Source organism: Peromyscus californicus, unplaced genomic scaffold (genome assembly GCF_007827085.1).
Source record: "Peromyscus californicus insignis strain IS unplaced genomic scaffold, ASM782708v3 Scaffold_3__1_contigs__length_106647218, whole genome shotgun sequence".
NCBI classification, from domain to species: Eukaryota; Metazoa; Chordata; class Mammalia; order Rodentia; family Cricetidae; genus Peromyscus; species Peromyscus californicus.
In genome coordinates, this window is record NW_026294551.1 from 18,813,405 (window position 1) to 18,834,001 (window position 20,597).

General features: G+C 41.3%; 1 protein-coding gene across 1 annotated transcript in view; it reads left to right on the forward strand.

The window, feature by feature from the left end:
- Positions 1-20,597, forward strand: part of Nsf (N-ethylmaleimide sensitive factor, vesicle fusing ATPase) — a 144,809-nt gene that overhangs the window by 16,479 nt on the left and 107,733 nt on the right. The window contains exons 2-4 of the mRNA XM_052755675.1: positions 7,430-7,515; positions 9,178-9,277; positions 11,035-11,074. Of these exons, the coding sequence (XP_052611635.1) occupies positions 7,430-7,515; positions 9,178-9,277; positions 11,035-11,074 (226 nt within the window). The remainder of the gene's footprint in view (positions 1-7,429; positions 7,516-9,177; positions 9,278-11,034; positions 11,075-20,597) is intronic.

Here is a 20,597-nt window from a genome sequence, read left to right on the forward strand (position 1 = left end):
CTCCCGAGTGCTGGGATTAAAGGCATGTGCCACCACTGCCTGGCCTGTGATGGTTTTTTAAGATGTGATACAAAAACATAAGCAATCAGGAAAAATAGGATTTTATTTGAAATTTTCATATGTTAAAGGAGATGATTAAGAAAGTGAAGATAACCTCCAGAATGGGGGAATGCATTTGTAAACAAGATATCTGGTTAGCACATAGGAGAAAATTGAAGACGTATGTTCATATGTAAACTTGGGTGTAGAGCCAGGCATGGAGGTGCACACTGTAATCTTTTCACTCCAAAACTGAGGCAGGAGAATCACAAGGTAGAGATCACAGTTGGCTGTGTATCAAGGCCCTGTCTCAACAAACAAACAAAACCCCCATTTTTCCACGTAACTCTTCTGCTTGGATGTTCAGAGCAGCATTATTCTTAAAATTCCTGCATGGAAACAACCTGAATGTTCATTGAAGATGAAATGATAAACAAATGTGGTCTGTCCATATGATGGGATGTAGCTCAGTTGTAGAAAATAATGAAGTATAGATGATATGTGCTCCAACCTGGTTGAACCTTGAAAACATCGCACTAAGAGGAATAGGCCAGACACAAAGCACAAACACCATATGATTGCATTTCCACAGATGGCTTCTTTTACTCAACATTACATTTTTGAAGTTCACCGTGTATATACCTGTCAGAACACGACCCAAGAATGAAGTAGTGTGAGGAGAATTCTGAGTGCTTGTGAGAAAAATCCCAAGAAAACAGTCTTGTGATCTCAGTTTCTTCAAAACATGTAATTGTTCTTGGAATGTGTTTTCATGCTCCTCCCAGGTGTTGTGAATAGGGGTGGGTTTACTTCAGATTACTCATTGTTGCTTGCTGCTGTTATTTTAGTAAATGTTTACACATGTGTATGCACAGCTTGTCCTTGTGACTGTATACAGCTTGAACTTACGAGAACGTAACTCAGGTGATTTTTTTGACCCTTGGAGTGTAAATTGTCTGATGCTCGGAATAAAGTTGGCTATTGCGTGAGGCTTTAATCCATCTCACTGACTGGCTCCATTCTCCCAGGTCCCACTGCCTTTAGAACAGTAAACATATACCAATGATTAATTTCTCTCTAATTGCTAGTAGTATTTTGTTTTACGGCTATGACATAGTTGTTTACCCACTCATCTTTTGGAGGACTTTTGTGATGTTTCCATTTTTGTCTATCGTGAATACAGATGCTATGAACCTTTATGTTTAGTGTCTGTGTGGACATAAGTTTTTAGGTTTCTTGGCCAAAGACCTGGGGTTACATTTGCTAGGCCACATGAACTTTATGAAACTGCTTCATACAGTTGCCAGTATTTGATGTTGTCAGCCTTTGATGTTCCTGTTTTCTGGCATGGGTTTCCCAGAAAGACCAAATTGAAAATTTTTTAGAATTTAAATTTATAAAAGAATCTCAAGGATCATGATGGGGAAACCTACAGAGACAACCAAACCAAACTAGTGGGAACTCGTGAACTTTAGACCAACAGCTGTGGAGTTTCCATGGGACTGGACTAGGCCCTCTGCACAAGGGAGACAGTTGTGTAGCTTGATCTGCTTAAGGGTCCCCCTGGCAGTAGGATCAGGATCCATCTCCAATGCATGAGCTGGCTTTTTGGAGCCCACTACCTATGGTGGGACATCTTACACAGCCTTGATGCAGGGGGAGGGGCTTGGACCTTCCTCTACTGAATGTACCAGGCTCCGATGACTACCCATGGGAGGCCATACCTTGTTGGAGGAGGGGATGGGAGGTGGGTTGGGGAAGGGGAAGGCTGGAGGGCCAGGAGAAGGGAAGAGAGGGGGAATCTGTGGTTGGTGTGTAAAAAGGAATAAAAATTCCTTAATTTAAAAAAAGAAGAATCTTGAGGACTTGATAGATGTCAATAGGTTCCACTCATGTGCAGAGTGTTTGTCTGAGTTAGGGAATGCCAAGGATATTCCAAGAGACTTGAAAATAACTGGCACACCATACTTCCCACCCCCTATCCCATCATTTCTAGTACCCTACATCTTCAGAATTTTTAAAAAAACAAATTACATTTCTTTATGTCTGGGGTTGGGGGGTGGGGAGGTGTCTGCATGAAAATGGCCTGCATGTGAACAAGCTGTCTCAAGAACAACAACAAAACAAAACCCCAAAGCAAGCACGCTTTTTTTTTTTTTAAAGCAGAAGGTATGGTAGGAGTTTATAGCATTGGAGGTTCTGTAGCCCTGCAGGTGGGCATTTATGATGACATCTCTGTGTTGCTCTGGACCAATCATATCCCTTGAAACTGTCTGCAGTGTTAGTGATCAGGCACTTGTGGCACTTGAAATGTGGGTAGTGGTACTCCAAAATGGAATTCTAAGTTTTCATTAACGTTACCAGTTGTATGTCTGGGGGTCACTTTGTTGAAAAGTGAAGGGTTCTCTTTGTCTTTCTCTGAGACCGTCTCACGTTGAAACGGTCTGGGGAGAAACTTGTGGTCGTCTTCTTCCTGCCTCAGCTACCCCAATGCTTACATTACAGATGTGAGCACCCCACCCCTCACCCCTCAAACACACAGACACATAGTGCAAGTGCAATTCTAAATCATTAGTTCTTCAGAAATGATCCTCTAGGAGAAACAATTGAGTGGGGCTTGTCATCTGGCCTGGCCCTGGGGCCAGTTTCTATATTTTGCTCTCCTCTCTCCTGTGGGAATATGCGCATCTCTAGAGAAATGTAACCAAGGCTTGAGGCGCCAGAGGAAAGGCGGTGTGTTTTTAAGGGTTGTAGTCAGGGTAGGAGGGACTGTTTGGTGACGAACCCTTTCTAGTCTCCTAGCACACTCTTCTTCTTTCCAGTTCCTTTCGGGATAGGGTCTCGTGTAGCCCAGGCTGGACTTTAAGTCCCTACATAGCTGAGGATTATCTTAAACTCCTGATCTTCCTGTCTCCAGCTCCCTTGTGCTAAGATCACAGGGGAGTGTTACCACTTGCTGCCTCATATGTATTTTTCTCTGCTTATTTTGCTGTACTGTTATTTGTTTTAAAAGTTCACTCAAGTAATCCATTTTCTTCAGGAAACCTTTTCACAAGAGTGTGTTATTTAAATTCCCAAACTTAAATACTGTCCAGAGAAATCTTGCTTAAGTGCCTCCTTCCACACACTTTTTTTTCTTTTTTTTTTTTTTGAAGAGAAGCAAATTCTCTGCAGTTTAAAGCTTCTGGAATAACCAATGGCATAATTACTTGCACCACTGTTCCCTTTGGTTTGTTGACATTGCCTCTCTCTCTCTCTCTCTCTCTCTCTCTCTCTCTCTCTCTCTCTCTCTCTCTCTCTCTTCTTTAAGTTTTTCGAGACAGGGTTTCTCTGTGTAGCTTTGCCCCTTTCCTGGAACTCACTTTGTAGCCCAGGCTGGCCTCGAACTCACTGAGATCTGCCTGACTCTGCCTCCCGAGTGCTGGGATTAAAGGCTCTCAAATAGTGAGCGGTCTATAGTGGTAATGTAATGTTTGGGAATTTAAGTTGTTACAATGAAGACATATTTATATCCTTAAACAGTTTTGTATTCCAGCAGCTCAAACAGCTCAAGTTAATAAAACTACTCATCACTGACTGTGATTTCATGTTTAAAAGGCTGTAGGTCTGTAGTGGTTAGCTTTTATTATTGTTCCCTAGAGGCAAAGCCAGTGTTAGAAAAATTGTAGAATTTTCCCTTGGCACTTCTATGGTAAGTAGACAACGCCACTATTTATAGGGACTTACACTTTGTTTAAAAAGGAGATCCCCTGCGTGGCTTACCATAAACACAGATGCTTCTGGGTTCTAATAGGGAGGCCCTTCAGTCAAAGCATCTGTTTCCATTGGCCAGCCAGAGGCTATCCGCAGATCCCCACCCACTCCTTATTAAAGGATATGGATAGTTAAATAGGTTACATTTTGTAAACTTTGTATTGTGTTGGCTTTATCAGTTGTGTAATTTTTGTTCTATTTATTGTTTTCTGTTTTTCCATTTGTTTGTATCTGTGTATGGTGCATGTTTGTATATGCGTGTTTTTGCATGTGTGTAGGTGCGTATGTTTGTGTGCACATGTGTTCTGCATGTACATGTAAAGCAGAAGGATTATGTCAAGATTCATCTTCAATTGCTCTTCCTCTTTATCCATTGAGGTAGCAGCTCTCAGCCAAACTCAGCTCCCAGATATGGCTAGACGCTTTAACCAGTTTTCTCCGGGGATCTCCTGTCCCCATCTCCCAAGCTATCTTCCTAGCCCCAAGCTCTGTAACTTTGAACTGTTAAGTCATTTGAGTCTGATTATATCATATCCTAAATGATCTTGTGCTGTGTATGCTTGTTCTTTGGGCGGTTTAAAATGCAGTTGAAACAGGTTTGTATTAATTTATAATGTTTCAAAAGCACTCACTGTGTGCCAGGCCCAGGAGCAGTCACCAGGAAGGACAGACATATTCTTAAGACTTGCCATATGTATGATTCTGGCATGCAGGAAGACCATAAGGACATATTCAGGGCTTCCAGTTACCTTTCATCAGTTTAGATGGGAGGGGCAGATGTCCAGGATGTCTCCTGGAATAAGTATTGCCTTTGCTGGGAATATAGGAACTGGCCAAGTAAGGGATGCAAGTTTAAGGGGAATATCATAAAAGGAAGAAACTTGAAGGTGAAGAGACTGTGGGAAGATAGAAAACTTTAAATAGCTTGATGTGTTTTTGACGGCCGGCTGGTCAAGGTGTGACCTTAAGCAAAAGGCTGTTTCATTTGGAAGGTGAACTTGTAACCTTCACTCTGTTCATGTCATGGGAAATCAGTGATTTCCAAACATTTGATCACGAATCCCACACATAAAAGGTGTTTATATAACTCCAGTATGTCCATATTGTGTATTCACTGATGATGTACTAAGATTTTATATACATAGTGAAACATATAGAAAAGAATAAGCAAGCTAATGATCAAATGTATAATCTCATATTTTTACTTTACTAGTAACCCATAAAATGGTGAGTCATTGTTCTTTGAAATCTTTTGTTTGTTTGTTTGTTTTGTTTTGTTTTGAGACAGAGTTTCTCTGTGTAACAGCTCTGGCTGTCCTGGAACTCGATTTGTAGACCAGACTGGCCTCGAACTCACAGAGATCCTGCCTCTGCCTCTGAGGGCTGGATTGAAGAAGGGCGTTACCACCATCTGGCTGTTCTTTAAGATCTTGCTTAAATGTTTTTCAATACATCTGTTCAAAGGCCTGTTCCTAAATTTAGCTTATTTTGACACTCCATTTTAGCGGCAATCAAAGCCTAGATCAAAGTAAGGGAATTTGGCTGCACTTTTGAAATTATAATAGTCTGTGTTGTTTTTTTTTTTTTTTTAAATCAAGCTAATCACCATTTATGGAAATGTTTTCCTGAAATGTGGCTTGTACATTTCCATCTGTCTACTTGTTTTTCTGCAAATTAATCAAAATGCATTACACTTTTCATAGTGCTAATAGATGTGTTCAGAAAAACCCCTGAAAGCCGCCAGGTGGATGATTGTCTTAGAAGCTATTCTGCTCTGCTCTGTTCCTGGCTTTAAAACATACACACATGAGTTTGGAGTTTGTTTTTAGGTTGGATGTATTCATGGGCGTGGAGGTCGAGGATAATTTCAGGAGTTCGTTCTCTTCTTCCTGTGCAGGTCCGAGGGATCAAACTCAGGTTGCCAAGCTTTGGCAGCCAGTGCCTTCACATTCATTCTGAAGATGCTCTTTTCAATAGTACACTTAGCAATAGCACCATTTGCAGATATCCACTTTTGAAATGCAATATGCTTTAGAACAGTGTCTTTTTTTCCATTTTGGAAAACATTTTTATTTTATGGGGAAGTGCAGGGCAAGTTTTTGTCTATATAGTATCTTTTTGGTTATGTGCTACTGTACTCTCTTTAGAAATAGTTATCATGTTTGAAACACTCATTTTTTTAATAAAATAATTACGTAACTCATTTCTGTTTTGAAACCCTTTTTGTTTTGTTTTGTTTTTGAGACGAGGTCCCACTGTACTTTAGGCTGCCTGGAACTCATTGTGATGTCCAGGCTGGCCTGGAAGCTGTGGTCTTTCTGCCTTAGCCTCAAGACAGCTGCCATTACCGATGTGCACCAACACCTTAAGCTCTTTCAAGTATTTTGTAATTACCAGTAATCCCTGTATGATCTTTAAAAAGGAAAGAAAAGACAAGACAGGCTGGAGCAATAGCTCGGTAGCTGTGAGCTCTTGCTGATCTTGACAGGACCAGACTAGTTCCCAGCATCCGCACTGGGTGGCTCACAACTGACCCTGACTCCAGCTACAGGGGATCTGACACTCTGTCCTGGCCCCCTTAGGTACCCACAACACATGGCCTATGTCACACAAACTATAAAATAGTTTTTAAAAAGGAAATCTTTTGATAGCTACTTCCTCTGTCCATGTGGAGTGTAGGAAAGACTCAATGTTGTAAAGACCTTGTTTACATAAAATTGATCTCAACGACATCCTGCACGCCTCTTTGGTTCTGACCAACCTGTGAATAAGGCAGTAACTGCAGTGTTTTTCTGCACTTCAGGACTTTGTGTCTCTTCTAGGAAAACAAAATTCATTATTTAGAAGAATATTTGGCTAGTAGGTATTGACTAAAAAGGCCATCGGTTGCTGTTTTTCTTTGTGGGTACATCTTATAATTATTTTGTTGAGAAATGTTTGGAAGGTTTTTTTTGTGGTTTTGTTTTTGTTTTGTTTTCTCTTTCGAGACAGGGTCTTGCTTTGTAGTCCAGGCTAGCCTCAAATTTGCAGTAATCTTCCTGCTTCAGGCTGGAAGATAATTTTCTTTCATCTATAGGAAATACAATTCATAGCCACTTGGGATCTCTTATAAAAAGATGCTTTTCATGACACCTTTTATCAAATTTACTACCTGACTTTATTTCATTTTACCAGTCATGATTCTTTTCTATGAAAGAGATAGAAAATCAATTCAAATAAGCTTGAGCAAAAAAAGAATGTATTGGTTCTTCGCAATAGTCTTTGAGTCAGTTGTCAGGTCTGTTTCCAAGTGTGTATACCTTGTCTGTGGCCTATGCTTTCTCCAGGACACTGTTGTCATTTAAAGTGGAAAGTCTTCATGTAGTAGTGTGTCAAGGAAGAGTGCTTTCTTCTAGTGCCATGGGGGAGAGAAGATAGGCGTGTGTGTGTATCTGCAGTCACACAAGCCACAGGAAATGAGAGATGGGCAGCTTCCCAAATGAAGGGCTTGCTGCTACCCAGGAGGAAGAAAGGCAGGAGTCAGAACAGAGGAATGCTTACTGCAGTGCTTATGGTGATGGAGAGTAAAGAGCAGGAGGCATGCCATGTTCTTTCAGGTTAGAAAACATGACTTAATCTTGTGTTTCTGATCTTACAGAGTATGCAAGCTGCGAGATGCCCTACTGATGAACTGTCTTTAAGTAACTGTGCGGTTGTGAACGAGAAGGATTACCAGTCTGGCCAGTGAGTAGCCGTATGACTTGATTCTTTGAACTTGCTAAGATTTGTTACACAAAATTCCAAAGACTCAGTGTAGGGAAACTTTGGGAAATTACCTTTTTTTTATTACTCTTGCAGAGTTGGAAAATGGAGATGAGAATTATATATTTCAGTCATTACTATGTCAAGCCTTGACACAGTATACATACTACATAGACCCTCTTTAGAAGCTGATTTTCTTAGCATAGACACAGTTGGTATAGGGATCACATAGCGTGGTTGGTAGTCATCTTGCTCTGAAGTCACATTGTTCAAGTTTGGTCCTTGTTCTGACAGTCACAAACTGGTGACCACAGATAAGGCATTTGCCACCTTTGTGTTCCTGTGTCCTGATCTATAAAATGGGGGAGTTGTAGGAATAACTTACTCTACTATAACATTTGCACTGGTGCCCAGCGTGTTAGCAGGTCCTCCATAATTTCCACTAGTGTGATCATTGTTACTGTGATAATGGAAGAGGTGTAAAAGTTGAAGGTTTACAAAACCCTCAAATCTTTAAAGGAATTTTTATTATAATTTATCCTGATTCACATCTCCTACTGATCTTCCAAAGGCTCTTGGTAAGTTCAGTACCATCTCCATCAAAAGGCTCTCTCTGGGGTCTTATGGAATTAGCCACAGCATGAGCGGGAGATATCATCAAACATTCTCTGATGCCAAACTAAAGATAAGATTTTCAACAAATGGACTGAAGTGTCAGTGACCAATGAGAGAGTTTTATGGAATTCTTTCACATAAACTTTCCATTTAAAATATAGTAGATATAAAGGGCTTGTGTTTTTAGCAGCTAAGCAGTATATGTAAATACTAACTATAACATTGAAAAGTATAACATTGTAAAAAAGCTACTTGTTGAAAGATAGTGGGTTGGGTGGTAACACATGGCATGGTGTGTGCCTGGCATGTGTAGGTTCTTCTGCAGCTGTTCCCCATCCCCACCATCCTTTATATACAAAAGATAGTGCTGGCCCATAACAAAATTTGAAGAGTCTATCTCAAGGGACTCATTAGTTTCCTGGGGTAGAAGATTATCATGAGATGAATTTATGTAATATGTATGTTGTGGATAATGTCTGATGACTTATGAATTGGTCCAGAGTTCTTTGAAATTTTGACATCTGTATGAAAGTTGATGTATTTGAGGAAATTTTCATTTTTAATAGCAATTTTATATATTGCTACCATAAATGTTCAAGCTTTGAGAGTCTGATGAAAGATTTAATAAACAACCTTAAAAACTAACAGCTGTATCATCTATATCCTAGCTCATCTACCTTTGGTTCTCCTACATTTATTTTATTGGGATATGTGAAATTACTCTCAGGAAAGGAAATTCATCTTTCTTTTACTTACTAACAAGGACTCTGAATTGCTGCTTCAGTTCCCTGTAAAGTGGAAACGTCACAAAGTTGATGCTTTGAGCTGAATGTGCTTAGCTGGATTTGTATAGGCCAAGGTGTCTTTATGTCTAGAAGACATTTTGAGTTATAATTTCTAGCAACTAAGTTTGTGGTTTTCTATCAGCACGCTCATGTGATGCCATGTTTCTACCTGTGTATGGGAAGAACACGTCTAGAAGACATGTTCTTATTGATTTGGAGTCCTGATTGTGCTCTTGTCTTTTAGGCATGTGATCGTGAGGACGTCTCCCAATCATAAATACATATTTACACTGAGGACTCACCCATCAGTGGTTCCAGGAAGCATTGCATTCAGCTTGCCTCAGGTAACAAATGACAATGTGTTTTTCTTATAGCCTGAAAGTTGCAGCAGAGTCCATTCATTCTAAGTAACTGTATTGACTCATACTGAAGAAAAACACCTAGATGTAACATAAAGAGTTTAAAGATACATTCTTCTTTGAAAAAGTGTTTATTTATTTTGTTTCGGGGGAGGGCACACGTGCCACAGTGGAGGTCAGAGAACAAGAACTGGTAGGAGCCACTCTATCATGTGGGTCCTGGGTCTCAAGTTCATGTCTGAGATAATATCAGTTAGCTCTTGGAAAAGGTGTGATGTTCTTTTGATGCTGAATCCCAGGGTAACATAAAATAACACTTTTTAATAAATTGACATCTAATAATAGAACTTTTATAAGAATTTATTTAACTTTATTTTATGTGCATTGGTATGAAGGTATCGGATCCCCTGGAACTGGAGTTCCAGACAGTTGTGAGCCTCCATGTGGGTGCTGGGAATTGAACTCCGTCCTCTGGAGGAGCAGACAGTGGTCTTAGCTGCTGAACAATCTCTCCAGCCCCCGACAGAGGTTTTATAATGCTGTAGTGTCAGACCTAGCCTGCAAAGAGTAGTTGTTTAGATTACTACCTAACTTTCTGGGCTTCTCTAGAGCTGGGAAGATGGTGCGTGTAACAGTGGGCAGAGTGTGAGGAATCCACAGTCAAGTTTAACTAGCATCATTAAGTGTCATCTTGGCCAGATAGAAGGTGGCGTTTTACGGAGGGAATTTTAGGGGATGTGGGGCAGAGGAAGGAATGTGACCTGTGGGAAAGAAGTTGAAAGGGGAGCACTCACCGCACATATTCATGGTGTAGCACCTTTTTAACCACCTGCCCCAGAATCCACTGGGGTCACACGAGTAGGCAAGCTGTGAGTTTTCAGCCGGAAGTTATTGAGTAAAGATATTGCTAGCAGTCCACCGAGTCTGCTTAATGGGCAAAGGAATTTGTTAGAGAAGGGAAACTCATGATACAGAACAGAGGAATTATTGCAGGGTCCTGGAAGGCTTAGGCCCTTCCTATTCCCAGAATTCTCTTCTCTCCTTGTCCTGCCTATACTTCCTGCCTGACTACTGGCCAATCAGCATTTTATTTATATACATCCACAGCAGGAACCCTGTCTCAAACATCAACAACAATAAAAACCAAATCCCCAAAACAAAAAAGTCGAGCTTCGAAAATTTCTATAAGGTCTAATATACATTCATTTTTGGATTATCTGTTAAAAAAGGAACCACAATTTGGTTAGCTTAAAATAATAGAAATTTTAAACAGTATAGAAATTGTTAAAAAGAAAACAAAAGTAGATAAAAATGAAAAAATATGATTCTCTAGTAGTCCTGAAAGCTAGGAACTTGAAAAGGTATCACAGAGGCAAGCTGCCTCTGAGGGCTCGGGAAGGCTGACAGAGCCCAGCCGGTGGTGGTGTTGGCAGCCCCTGACTGGCTCCACTTCAGTTTCTACCTCTGTCGTCACAGACATTCTCCTCGTGTCCCTAGTCATGTTGGCTCAGGGCTTATCCTCATGTAGTCTGCAAAGTCCCTAATATAGTGGGTCCCACAGGTCCTGGGGGCTAAAGGCTGGCATTTGGGGTGTGGGGTTACAGTTCAGCACGTAACAACACACTGTGTCTGGGCTTTACAGCGTCTTCCTGAAATTCATGGCTATTCATCTTTTCTTTATTTCTCTGATTCTGATTGACTTGATTTTAACTTGTTTTTTTTCCCTCTCATTTATTTTATAGCGAAAATGGGCTGGACTTTCTATTGGGCAGGAAATAGAAGGTAGGTGGTATTTTTTAGCTATCGAAAGCTGGGTTTCCATATTTTTCTCACCGTTATTAAGATCTGTATAGTTGGTGATTATTGGGCCTTAACCATTCACGCCATCAGAGTACCAGGGACAGCTGTGTAAACAGAGCAAAGGCGTGCTGCCTGCAGCCAGCCCTTCCTCTCCTCTCAATAAAGTGTGTCCTACGATCTTTCAGTTCATCAGCTCTCCACCTGGTTCCTCAAGCTCGAGCTCGGGCCCTCGTGCTTACAGGGCAGGCGCTTTACCAGCTGAGCTGTCTCCCTGGCCCCTGATCATTTTTATCTTTTTTAAAAAAAATCTTTTCCTGTCTTCATTCACAGAACCTTAGTCAATTCATTTGAACTTATTCTCTCGTGAGGGATTTCATTGCCTTCTCATACTTAGTTCTGTTCTCAGTTTTAGTCTCCTGACTTAGCTGTGAGGAGGCTGGTGGAGCTCAGTGGGTGCTGCCTCATGTAGTGACTTGCCCTCTATTTCTGCAATAAAGATGACCAAAAGCAACTTGGGGAGGAAAGGGTTTGTTTGGCTTACACGTTGCTATCACAGTCCACCCTTGGCGGGAGCCAGGGCGGAAAGTCAAGCAGGGCAGGAACCTGGAGGCAGGAACCAGAGCAGAGATCACCAAGGAATACTGCTTACAGGCTTGCTCTCCATGGCTCTCTAAGCTTGGTTTCTTATACAATCCAGGACTACCTGCCTGGTGGTGGCACTGCCCAGAGTGGGCTGGACCCTCCCACATCAATCATTAGGCAAGAAAATGCCCCATAGATTTGCCTACAGCCAATCTAATGGAGGCACTTCCTCACTGAGGTCGCTCCTCCCAGATCACTGTAGTTCACGTCAGGCTGACAACAACTAACTGGTACACCTGGCAGTATGTGTATGTGGCCCTGTATTGGATCCCCAGATCATAAAAAGCAAATAAGAAGAAACAAACTCACAGGTTGGAAAGATGGGTTAGTGCTCATGAACACAGGAGGACCAGGAGTTCAGATCCCCAGCACCCACATAAATGTTGGATGGGTGTGGTAGCCTGCTTATAATCCCAGCATTTGGGAAGAGGAGACAGTAGAGCGAGCTGGCTAGCTAGACCGGCAGAATCAGTAAGCTCCAGGTATAACAAGACTCTGCCTCAATTATATAGGGTGGAAATCTATGCAGGTAGGTTTTCACATATATGTGCATGCCCGTGCCCCCACACACACACACACACTATGCTCAGACCATATACAGACATCACACATACATACACGTGCAAAAACAAATAACAAAAAACCCCAAAGATTTGTCTAAGGATAGATGATTTAAATTATGACGTGTGTGTGTTTTGTGTGTGTGTGTGTTTTTATTTTGTTTTCTATTTCATGGATGTTTGGGGGAAGACAATTAAAATGTGGTGTTTTATTATATGTTGCTTTCTTTTTATAGTGATTTTGCAAGCAAGTATCTTTCTCGTGGTTTATGGTTAATATTATTGGTCTAGGAACATTCTTTTCTGTTACTCTGGAGAAATGCAATCTTCACTGTGGATAACTTGAGGTGGAAGGGAAAGGTTGCTTGACATGGTCTGTTTCTCTGTTGGTTTCATATGATCCTTAATTTTATTTTCTAATTGCTTTTTTAAAAAAAAGATTGTATTTATTTTTATTTTATATACATTGGTGTCTTGCCTGAATGTATGTCTGTGTGAGAGTGTCAGACCCTCTGGAGCTGGAGTTACAGACAGTGGTGAGCTGCCATGTGGTTGCTGGGTATTGAACCCAGGTCCTCTGGAAGAGCAGCCAGTGCTCTAATCCTCTCGGCCATCTTTCCAGCCCCTTGTACTGCTCCTTTTTCTCCACTGCCACATTTCTCAAAGCACCAGCCTTTCTTTATCTGATCCTTCCAAGTAATTGATGTTGGGGCTGGAAAGATGGCTCAGTGGTTAAGAGCACAGGCTACTCTTTCAGAGGACCCAGGTTTAGTTCACAGTACCCAAATAGAGGCTCACAACCCTCTGTAATCCCAGTCCCAGGGGATCTGATGCCCTCTTCTGGCTCCCAAGGGCCCTGTATGCATTGATGCATGGGCATACATAAAGGCAAAATACCTATATGCACATTAAAATTAAAATAAGGAAACAATTGCCTGGGGAAATGGTTCAGCTGTTAAAGGCTAGGCTCAAAACCAAAATACTTTTTAAAAAAGGAAGAAAGATTGATGTTGCTACCTCTAGTCTTACTTTCAAGTAATTTCTCTATATCTGGAGCTGTAGACTGCCACGTCCCCTGTCTGTCTTGAGACGGTCTCACTATATAGCCCTCACTGGCTGGAATTCTCTATGTAGACTAGGCTGGCCTCAAACTCACAGAGATCCTCTTGTTTTTGCCTTCTGAATGCTGGGATTAAAATCATGTACCACCATGCCTAGCTGAATTCCAAATCTTTGCTTTACTGTCACTTGGTGCTATATTTATCTTTTGGGGGGATGTTTTTGCCTGGGTTTTATCTGTGGTCATCCCTCCCACCCTCCTTTTCTGCTCCCCTCTTCCCACAGTGGGAGCTCTGTATACTCACCTCTCTTTTCAAGTAATTCGGTTTTCATGGTGTTCTGTGACTGGGGACCGTGTGCGGTATGATTGTCCTCATTGCTATCATGGGGCCACTGTTATCTGTCAGCCCAGCGCTTTTGAGGATATTCTCAGATTTAGTAGCTTTAAAGTGGATCAAAGAAGATAGCATTTGAGAGAAGTTGGTTAAGTGGTAGCACACTGGTCATCTCTCTCAGCAGAGTGACAGCAAAGGACTGTGGGAGAATCCCAGTGGGAGTGTTTGCCTAGAAACACGACAGCTTCCTTGTTTTCTGAGTTGGAGGGAAGGTAAGCATTTTGATTACCTTTAGTTATTGTGGCATCAATAAGAGAGATGAGGAAAATGGGGTGAAATGAAGGGGCTTCGTTTAGAATTGGATGGAGAGGAAGGCATAGTCAGTGCTTTCCAGACTAGCCTAAAAGGATTGCCTGGAAAGTTTCTTTTTAAAAACAGTTTCACAGGCTCTTGGGGGATTCACGTGTCTGTGTCACCTTTAAGTGGTTCTTCTCAGGAACATTTTGGGAAACACTGACATAAGTGATTCCCTTAACTATCACCTCTTCACCTGAAGCATCACGCTGAGCTGGGAAAGCGGAGGAGTTGGCACCAAAGCGAAGTAGGTCAGCGCGTGAAGCCAGGGTTCCCTGTTCAGCAGGGAGAAAGCAAGTACTTGGTGAAATAATGAGGATACGTTTGAATGTGGGACCAGCTTCTAGTTTTGTTACATTTATTTGTTGAAATAGAAGCACAAGAATGTTTTTAAATTTAACTTCAAAAAGACTTAATTTTTGTGTATGTGTGTGTCTGGATGACTTTGTGAGTATATGTTCACCTACATGCATGATGGTGCCTTCAGAGGCCAAGGGCATTGGATGCCCTTGGAACTGGAGTTCCACGCAATTGTGAGCTGCCCTGTGTGGATGCTAGGAACTAAACCCAGGTATTTGCCTGTCTCTCCAGCCCTTTAACTTAATATAATAACTTATATAATTTAATATTATGATTAATTAGTGTAATATGAAGTTATATATAAGTTATATATAACTATATAATTTAAATATATAATTTAATATAATTGTTTTCTGTTTGAAAAGGTATATGTGGTAGTCTGGATGTCAATGGCCCCCATAGGCTCATGTATTTGAATTCTTGATCCTCAGTTGGTGAACTGTTTGAGAAGGATTAAGAGGTGTGGCCTTGTTGGAGAAGGTGTGTCACTGGGGGCTAGCTTTGAGGTTTTAAAAGCCCATGCCATTCCCAGTTACCTTTCTCTCTGCCTTGTGTTTATGGACCAGGACGTAAGCTCTATTACTGCTCCAGCACCATGCCTGCCTGCCTGCTGCCATGTCCCCTGCCATGATGGTCATGGACTCTAACCTTTTGGAACTGTGAGCCCCCAAATAAAATGCTTTCTTTTATAGGTTGTCTTTGCCATGGTGCCTTATCACAGCAATAGAACAGTAACTAAGACAGTAGATTGTAAACTTTGGTGGGTTAAAAATATATTTTATGGCTGACAGTATGTTACAAAACAGTTTCCTTCTACCAGAAATGGTTTCTTGTCTGGAATCAGATCTTTTTGGTTTTTTTGAGACAGCCCTTGTAGACCAGGCTGTCCTCCAACTCACAGAGATCCACCTGCCTCTGCCTCAAGTGCTGCCATTAAAGGTGTATGCCACCACCACCCACCTGAGAGTCAGATCTTTAGAGAGGTGAATCAAGGAGACTTTATGGGTCAAACAGTAAGTCAAGTGATTGATCCAGACTAAGGCAGGTGGGGCAGCTGTGTGAAGCATGGACTGGGGTCTGACTGATGTGGATGGTGTGGTCCTAAAGGTAGGAACTGCTCATCAGTGTCAATGGTGATTCAGGTGTGCTTTGGAGAAAGGTGATTCAGGAGTTATGGAGTGGAGTCCTGGCTGTGAGGCTTTATAGGTAAATCAGTCATTTTAGTGTGAGAGTGTTTCCTGGAAGGATCACCTAAAGTGTCTTCTTTCTGTTTGACAGTGTCATATTTTATCAAATTTAATTCAACTTCCCTGAACCTGGAGTTACAGACAACTGTGATATAGCATGTGCAGGTCCTCTGCAAGCAGCCAGTACTCTTAAGTGTTGGACCATCTCTCCAGCATTTGTAAAAGCTTTAATTAGTACAATCTCTTTGAAAAATTCCGCACCTTTTTGAAAACCTTCAGGCACCTGAATCTTTGGGACTGGCCATGGTGCTGACCTCCTGGGACACTGTCCGTGGTGCTGACCATAGCCTTGGAAAATGTACCTGCTTGGCTTTGGCTATATAGGAACATGACCTTAAATTAAAATGTGTTTAGTAACTACAGTTTAGTGATGACATTTAACATACATATTCATATTTCTCAAGTTGAAGATAGTGCATATATGTATTTTAGAGACTATCTTTATTAAATTAGATCAAGATTTTGTTCTAATAAAATTGCTATACAGTGTTCCATGTTATGAGTTTACTGCATCTTGTTCCTTGTTCTTCTACTGATCAGTGTTTCTCAGTGTTTGGCCATTGCAAATCATGCTGTAGCTGAGTCTCCCTAGAGATCTCTCTGTGGACAAATGTTCAAGAGTGTCCGGGACAGATGCCTGTAATGGAAATACCTACTTGTTTATTTTCACAATATTTCAAACTATAAGTATTTTACAATTGCTACAAAATGTGACAAGGGAACAAAACATCAGAACTGGAAGCAGGAGAGTATTCTAAAACTTTGACTGAAACTTGAATTTACTCTTCCATCTTTAGTACATTTTCCGGCCCTTACTGGGGCTCTGTTATTTTGTTTATAAAATATTTAAAATATATTTGCCCCCATTTAAGATGTCAAGCCAAAGTATAAAAATGTAATTACACAAGCAATTTCATTCAAAAAATTACAGAAAGTCTTTGTATACAACTCAAGTGGCTGTAATCTATGAAGTAAATTTAGAATAGAATTGGAGTTTACTGATTGTTAAAACTTACTAATCCAGTCTTCCTGGTGACAGCTGTGACAGCTGAAGGCACAGAGAGATTAAATAATTTATTTAGATTCCAGTAGGATCTGTCCATACACAGACTCAGAATTCTTTTGGAGAGAACGTCTTCGTGAACCACTGATGTCTTAGTGTCGGGTGTTCAGTAATGATGAGTCATTTCAAAGCCTTACAGTGACTCTGGAACTTCCTCTGTAGATCAGCTTGGCCTCAAACTCACAGAGATCTGCCTGCCTCTGCCTCCTGAATTCTGGGATTAAAGGTGTACACCACCACCGCCTGGCTTTATTTTTTTGTATATTTTTAAGATTTATTTTTTGAGGCAAGAGATATGGCTCAGCAGTTAAGAGAATTCATTGCTCTTGCAGAGGACCTGAATTTGGTTCCCAGGACCCACTTCAGCCCTCTCACAGATGTCTGTAACTCAAGCTCCAGGATCTGACACCTCCGGCCTCTGAGGGCACTGACATGCACATGCACACACATACACTATACACATAAGTTAAACACACATAGTAGATAAATCTTAAAGAGTGTGTCTTTCTTCTTTGGCAGTTTCATACATGTATATACTAAAGTTTAGTCATTCTTGCCCTCCCATTATCCTCTCATCCCTCTTCCCTCTTTTTAATGAAACCATTCTCCCCAACAACTCTTCTACTTTCGTTCTGGTGTGTGTGTGTGTGTGTGTGTGTGTGTGTGTGTGTGTGTGTGTGTGTGTGTGTGTGTCTACCTGAGTTTGTTTAGGATTGTTTGCATGAGCATGGGTGGGAGGTTAGTTACTGGAGCATGGGCATCTTATCCATGGCTACACCATGGAAGAAAGTGACACTTCTTCCCCCAGCTCTCATGAACTGTCGTAGTTCCTCCAAGAAGGGTGGGGACCCTGCGAACCCTTCCCTCTTCCATGATGAAAGGTTCAAGGGCCCAAGCTTATGTAGGTCTGTGTGGATAACAGATAATGGTGTGTTCATGAGTTCAAAAGCCGTGTCATGTCCAGAAGATGTCTTTTAAAACAAAACAAAACAAAACATTTACTTATTTAATATTTGTATAAGTGTTTGTCATGGTGTGCATTTGGCAGCCAGAGGAGAATTAATGTGGTTCAGTTCTTTTCCCCTCCCTGTGGGTTCTGAGGATCGCGCTCAGGTTGTCAGGCTTAGCTGTGAGCACTTTTGCCCCCTGAACTCCCTCGCTAGCCCAGATGGTCTTTTGCAGTGTACCTCCACGTCCTCTGGCTCTTTCATTCTTTCCACCCCATCTTCTGGGGAAAAAAATCCAAAAAAAAAATTACTTAAAGGTTTTTTAATGTTTATGTGTATGTCTCAGTGTGTGGGTGTGTACATAAATCTAAGAGAAGGTGCCGGTGTCCAGATCATTGGATCCCCTGGAGCTGGACTTACAGAGTTGTGAGTCATCTGATATGGGTGTTGGAAATTGAACTCAAAGCAGATTGCTTAGCTGCCTCGTCCCCCCTCCAGCCCCTTTATCACCTGTTATGAGCACTATAGAAACAAATATTTGGCAGGACTGGGGCAGGAAGCTAGTCGGTTGCAAGGCTGGTTAAAGGCCTTTTCTAGGAGTTTTGGTCTGTGGACTGGAGTGCTGTATGTCTTTTATGTATAAATTTCAGTCACAATTTCTTTTTTTAAATATTTTTTTAAGATTTATTTAATGTATATGGTGTTCTAGCTGCATGTACACCACCTGCATGCTAGGAGAAGGCATCAGATCCCATTGTAGATGGCTGTGAACCGCCATGTGGTTGCTGGGAGTTGAACTTAGGACCTCTGGAAGAGCAGCCAATGCTCTTAACCGCTGAGCCATGTCTCCAGCTCAAGTCATAATTTCTTAATGGGTTTCTTTGAAATGCAAGGAGAACTTAGACCATTTGAAACATGTGGGAGAAAATGTTTAAATACTTCTAGATTTTAAAAAGTTATCATTATTTATTTGTTTGTTTGATATGTATGGATGTTTACTTGCATGTATGTCTGTATGCTATGTGTGTACCTTGTATTTGTGGAGGCCAGAAGAGGGCATCAGATCTCCTGAAATTGGAGTTACAGATGGTTATGATGTGGATGCTGGGAATTGAACCTGGGTCTTCTGGAAGAGCAATAAGTGTTCTTAGTCACTGAGCTATCACTCCAGTCCCCCTATTGGATTTTGTCTAGATTTCATCCATAATCTTTTCTAATTTTCTTGCTCATGCCTAGCTGATTTTTTTTCTTTTTAAAGAGCAAACTAAAAGTGTTTCCCACTATTTTATAACGTCAATTGTAGTGTTCATCTCACTGATTGAGAATAAGACCACTACCACAGTTTAAAGCCAAATTTAAAGCAAGCTTTAATGAAATACTGGCCAGGTGGATGGGCTCTGGCCAGGTCCATACTCAGGTTCCTGGGAAATGGCCCAGAATCAAGTATGACAAGGGTTTAAGAAGGAAAACCAGCCGGGCCTTAATCCACACCTTTAATTCCAGCACTCGGGAGGCAGAGCCAGGTGGATTTCTGTGTGTTCAAGGCCAGCCTGGTCTACAGAGCGAGATCCAGGACATGCACCAAAACTACACCAAGAAACCCTGTCTCGAAAAACAGGAAAAAAAAAAAAAAAAAAAGGAAAACCCATAATTCATTGCATTTCCCATCCGATCTAATCAGAGGCATGCATATATCCTGACGTATTTCCTGTCTATGTCTCTCCCATCCATGTGTGATCAAGCACATCCAGTGCAGATGAGTCAAACAAACTTGTTTAGGGAAGTGAAAACATGTGGCTTATTGTTGTTTGAATGTAATTGGCTCCCATATTCCCATAACCTCATAGGGAGTGGCACTATTAGGAGGTGTGGATTTGTTAGAGTGGCTATGGCCTTGTTAGAGGAAGTATGTCACTGTAGGGGGCGAGAGTTGAGGGTTCACATACTCAGGATACTGCCAAGTGAGTCAGTTGACTTCCCATTGCCTGCAAGATTTAGGACACTCAGCTATTAATCCAGCACTATGCCTGCCTACATGCTGCCATGCTTCCTGCCATGATGGATGAACCTCTGAACTGTAAGCAAGCCCCCTCAAATGTTTCCTTTATAAGAGTTGCTGTGGTCATGGTGTTTCTTCACAGCAATAGTAAACTCTAACTAAGACACTTGTTATCTCCCACAAACAATGACCTCCAGCATTTCAGGAACTATCTGTCCTTGGGCAGGGGGCTTGCAGATCAGAGGCGTTTTTGTTTCATGGATCTCTCTGGCATAGCAATTAAAGCTTAAAATGTAACTTTGGCTCTCACATTCCCCCTTGAGTTGTATCCTGAATTAAATCCTTGACTCTGTGATGGGTAACTGTTTATATTGGGATCTAATAAACATCAGCTTAATGGTACCCAGACAGGAATTATTATTTAGTTAAGGCAATGATGTAAGAGCCAACAGCAATTAGCAGAAGCAGATGTGCCAAAAGCCCTGTGATGGTTGACATCAGAGTTACTATCTAGAAGGAACCTGGAAATGAAAACGAGGACCAGTTACTTACTTCATCTCAGGTCCCTATTTTTGCAATGAGTTTTTTGAATACAGCCAGATTATTTCTAATGATTCCTGAGTAGTTTATATAGAAACAACAATTTTCTCTTAAAGCTATTTAATAACTTCTCTGTTTTACATAGAGCAGGTTGCGTGCCCTATCATATTGTAGAACTATTTCAGCTAATGAGTCTACCTGTAGATAGATCTGGGTCTATTTGGTTTTAACAGGTACCTTTCTTGGTATGCCAGTAGGCACTATAGGTAGCTATAGTCCCCTATGTCAGGGAGTTTCCTTTTGATCTAACATCCCAGCCTGTTTGGGGATAAGGGACAGTGTACTCTCTTTTGTAACTACTTCCTGCTTAAACTAGACCATTGTAGTCAGGGCCCAGGA